The sequence below is a fragment of the Setaria viridis genome, chromosome 5 (assembly GCF_005286985.2).
Source record: "Setaria viridis chromosome 5, Setaria_viridis_v4.0, whole genome shotgun sequence".
NCBI classification, from domain to species: domain Eukaryota; kingdom Viridiplantae; phylum Streptophyta; class Magnoliopsida; order Poales; family Poaceae; genus Setaria; species Setaria viridis.
In genome coordinates, this window is record NC_048267.2 from 39,463,630 (window position 1) to 39,466,622 (window position 2,993).

Genomic DNA, 2,993 nt, shown 5'->3' on the forward strand with positions numbered 1-2,993 from the left:
AGGATATCACCGTCACAAAGGAGCCGCGCTGCCATGTCTCTGCCTCTCTGGTGCCCTGCCGCTGGACGCGAGGCTCGCACGAAGGAGCCGAGATCAATTATGGATTGGTATGGTTTGGGTCTTCGGAACGAGGATTGAAGTATTGAACTCGTGCAGAGATTATGGGGTGTGGGTTCAGTTCGTCAGTCAGTACACCGGCAAAATGGCCATTATAGACACATTTGTCTGTCAAAAGTAACGGGAGTGGATGTGAGGCGTGAGGGAAATGCCACGGCAGCAAACTCAAATTTGTTGACGGCGTGTAGGTATCATATTCGATGACACTCCTCTATGTACAAGCAGGGGCAACCGCGAGGAGGAAGCCAACCAGCAGAACTGGACAAGAGCGGAGCAGAGAAGAGTACATGCCGAACGGATAATGGAACGGCATGCAATCTTGACTCGAATGCGACCTAGCCACCTAGGCAACTAGGAGTACAAAACATACATGTGAGGGGCCCAGCCGTTGGTCTCTGATCGCAAAATATCTGACGGTCACGGAACAAAGCTCGCATACCTGTGGCCCCCGCCAACAATCGGCACGCGGGCCTCCACACTCCTGTCCACGTCATCCGATGACCACCGCGATAGCGGCAGCCTCGCTGCCCTGCCGCCGGCTACCCCCGGCGGCGGCGGCGGGGGCGGAGGCGGCGGCCTTGGCGTTGCCGGCCGCGGCGGCGTCGAGCACGGTGCCGCGGCACGTGGGGCAGGAGTCGTGCGAGAGGAGCCAGGTGTCGACGCAGCGGACGTGGAAGCCGTGGGCGCAGCGCGGCAGCACGCGCACCTTCTCGCCGTCCGCGAACTCGCCGAGGCAGATGGCGCAGACGTCGGCGGCGCCGGCCGCGCTCCCGTCGGCGCTGCACGCGCCGTAGACCTCGACGGGGAGGCTCCGGAGCGCGCGCCTCTTGAGCCCTCCCCCGCCCCTGCCGCCCCCCGCGCCGGCGCCAGCGCCGCCCTCCCCCACCGAGGCCGCGCGGCGCGCCCAGCGGATGAGGCACCGCGCCAGCGAGTTGAGCCCGAGCGCGAAGAGGAGCGCGAACAGCAGCGCGGCGAGGATGATGACCATGTTGGTGTCGAAGCTGGTGTCGCTGCCCCCCGGGTTGCTGCTCAGCGCGTGCTGCGCCTCCGCGGCCGCGCTCCCGGCCGGCGCCGGCGAACCCGGCGGGCCCAGGTACCAGCTCATCGACCGGACGTGCACGCCCATCGACGCCGCCGCTCGGTCTCCAGTAGTCCACCACCACCCTCTTCCCTCCTCCTCAACTCCCGCCTGAGCCGCCTCCACCACCACGGCTCGTGGTGCAATCACGCGCCGGCGGTGCAGGTGATGCCGCTGCTCGATGGCAATTGGCAAAAAAAGGACTGGGACGTTGCCGCTGCAGCTACCACGACGGCGGCTACCAGCAGCAGCAGCAGAGCGCTCTCGCTTTGCTTTAGCACTCGCTCCGTATCTATCCGCGTCAGTCTGGAAAAGTTTGATGCTTGTGAGCGAGCCGGCCTTTCGATCGGTCTCGCCTCGCGAACGAGCCGGGTCGGTTTCCGGTAGGGCCGGCCGTGAAGTGGAAAGCTCCCCGCCCCGGCGCAAGCGGCAGTGGGAGGGAGATTTTATAGGCGGGGGACCAGGGAGGGAGGATCGCGGAGCAGGGCTGCCCGGCGGCGGTTGGAGGCGAGGGTCGGCACCGGGTCACTTTACGGTGGGCCGGCCTTCTTCCAAAAGCTCGCGCCTCACATGAGAAATAACATGTAGTCAAATTCTTCATCCAATCAATCAATGAAATCATCAGATTCATTCTTCAATCTTCTCTGTTCATTTACATTCACACGATTCTAGTTTTAACACGTTTGATGATCTGTGTGTAGAGGCTCTAGCGTTTTGGAAGCTCTTGGACGTTGGAAGTTGGAGCAAGGCAGCAACATGTGGTTCGAGCAGGGGAGGGCCGAGGGGGAGCGCCGCTGCTATCTTGTGGAAAATCATCCGAAAACCTGCAATCTTATTTTTTCCTTCTGAAAAATCAGCTGTACCTGTTAGATATGTACCTTCTGCAAATAACAAAGTAAGTTTAGAACTACAAGGGAGAAGGGTATGTGCTACACATTGGTGCCAAAGCCAAACCTGCACATCAGGATTCAGAACAGGACAGGGAAGGCTACCCGAGGGTGGGGCCCTGCCCCTGTCAGTTCTGTAGCAGTTCGTTTCATCGGAGGTTACGTTTTCCCTCTGCATAGTGCGCATGCATTGCATCATCGTATCAGCTCCTGACACTCCGAGGATCTACCACAAAGTTAGTCTAATCTATCCTTAAACCATAGGACGCACTAAGCAAAAAAAGCTTACTTTACTTACCTACCAATACGCCTGTGACAGGTCGGTTTGTCCAGGCAGCAACAGGATGCTTTTCCGGAGACAGAGCGCCCAGCCGCAGCCTTATCTCTCGCCTCAACTACTCTACGTTAATGCAGGCTGTCACAGTCCCGATAGCAAAGCGCCAATACAGAAATGAGAATTAAAATGGCCGCACACGCAGCTGTCTCTTGCGACGGTAGTGCATGCTCATCTAAACTATCGCCGCAAAAGCGTCAGTGCACGGACGACACTCCCATCCTCCTTTACTAGCTTCCAAATTAAATATTTTCTTTAACGAACGATAGTGTGAGTTTCTATTAATATAGAAAAAAAATACATGGACTGGGACATCAACACGGGCAACCACTCAACTTGAAATCGTCAAACCCGACCAATTAGATTGGGATATCAACACGACCGCACCACTCCACTCGACAACGGTAGCCGAACCGAAACCTAATCGCGGCATCCACCAACATTCTCACTCTCATATAGTCGCCAAAACCTCCATTTGTGACCCCGCATTGACAGGGAACTGAGAGAAACAGACCGCACCGCACCGAGAAGGCCACTGTCATGCGGGACCCTTCGCCGTAGTGTCGCTGCAACATCA

The 2,993-nt window shown here is 57.9% G+C and overlaps 1 protein-coding gene across 1 annotated transcript; it reads right to left on the reverse strand.

Annotated features, from left to right (window-relative positions):
- Positions 1-257: 257 nt before the first annotated feature.
- Positions 258-1,636, reverse strand: LOC117855354 (RING-H2 finger protein ATL74-like). Its single transcript, XM_034737689.2, has one exon. It carries the CDS (start codon positions 1,241-1,243, stop codon positions 608-610), a length of 636 nt encoding a protein of 211 aa, XP_034593580.1. The 5' UTR covers positions 1,244-1,636; the 3' UTR covers positions 258-607.
- Between the last annotated feature and the right edge of the window lie 1,357 nt (positions 1,637-2,993).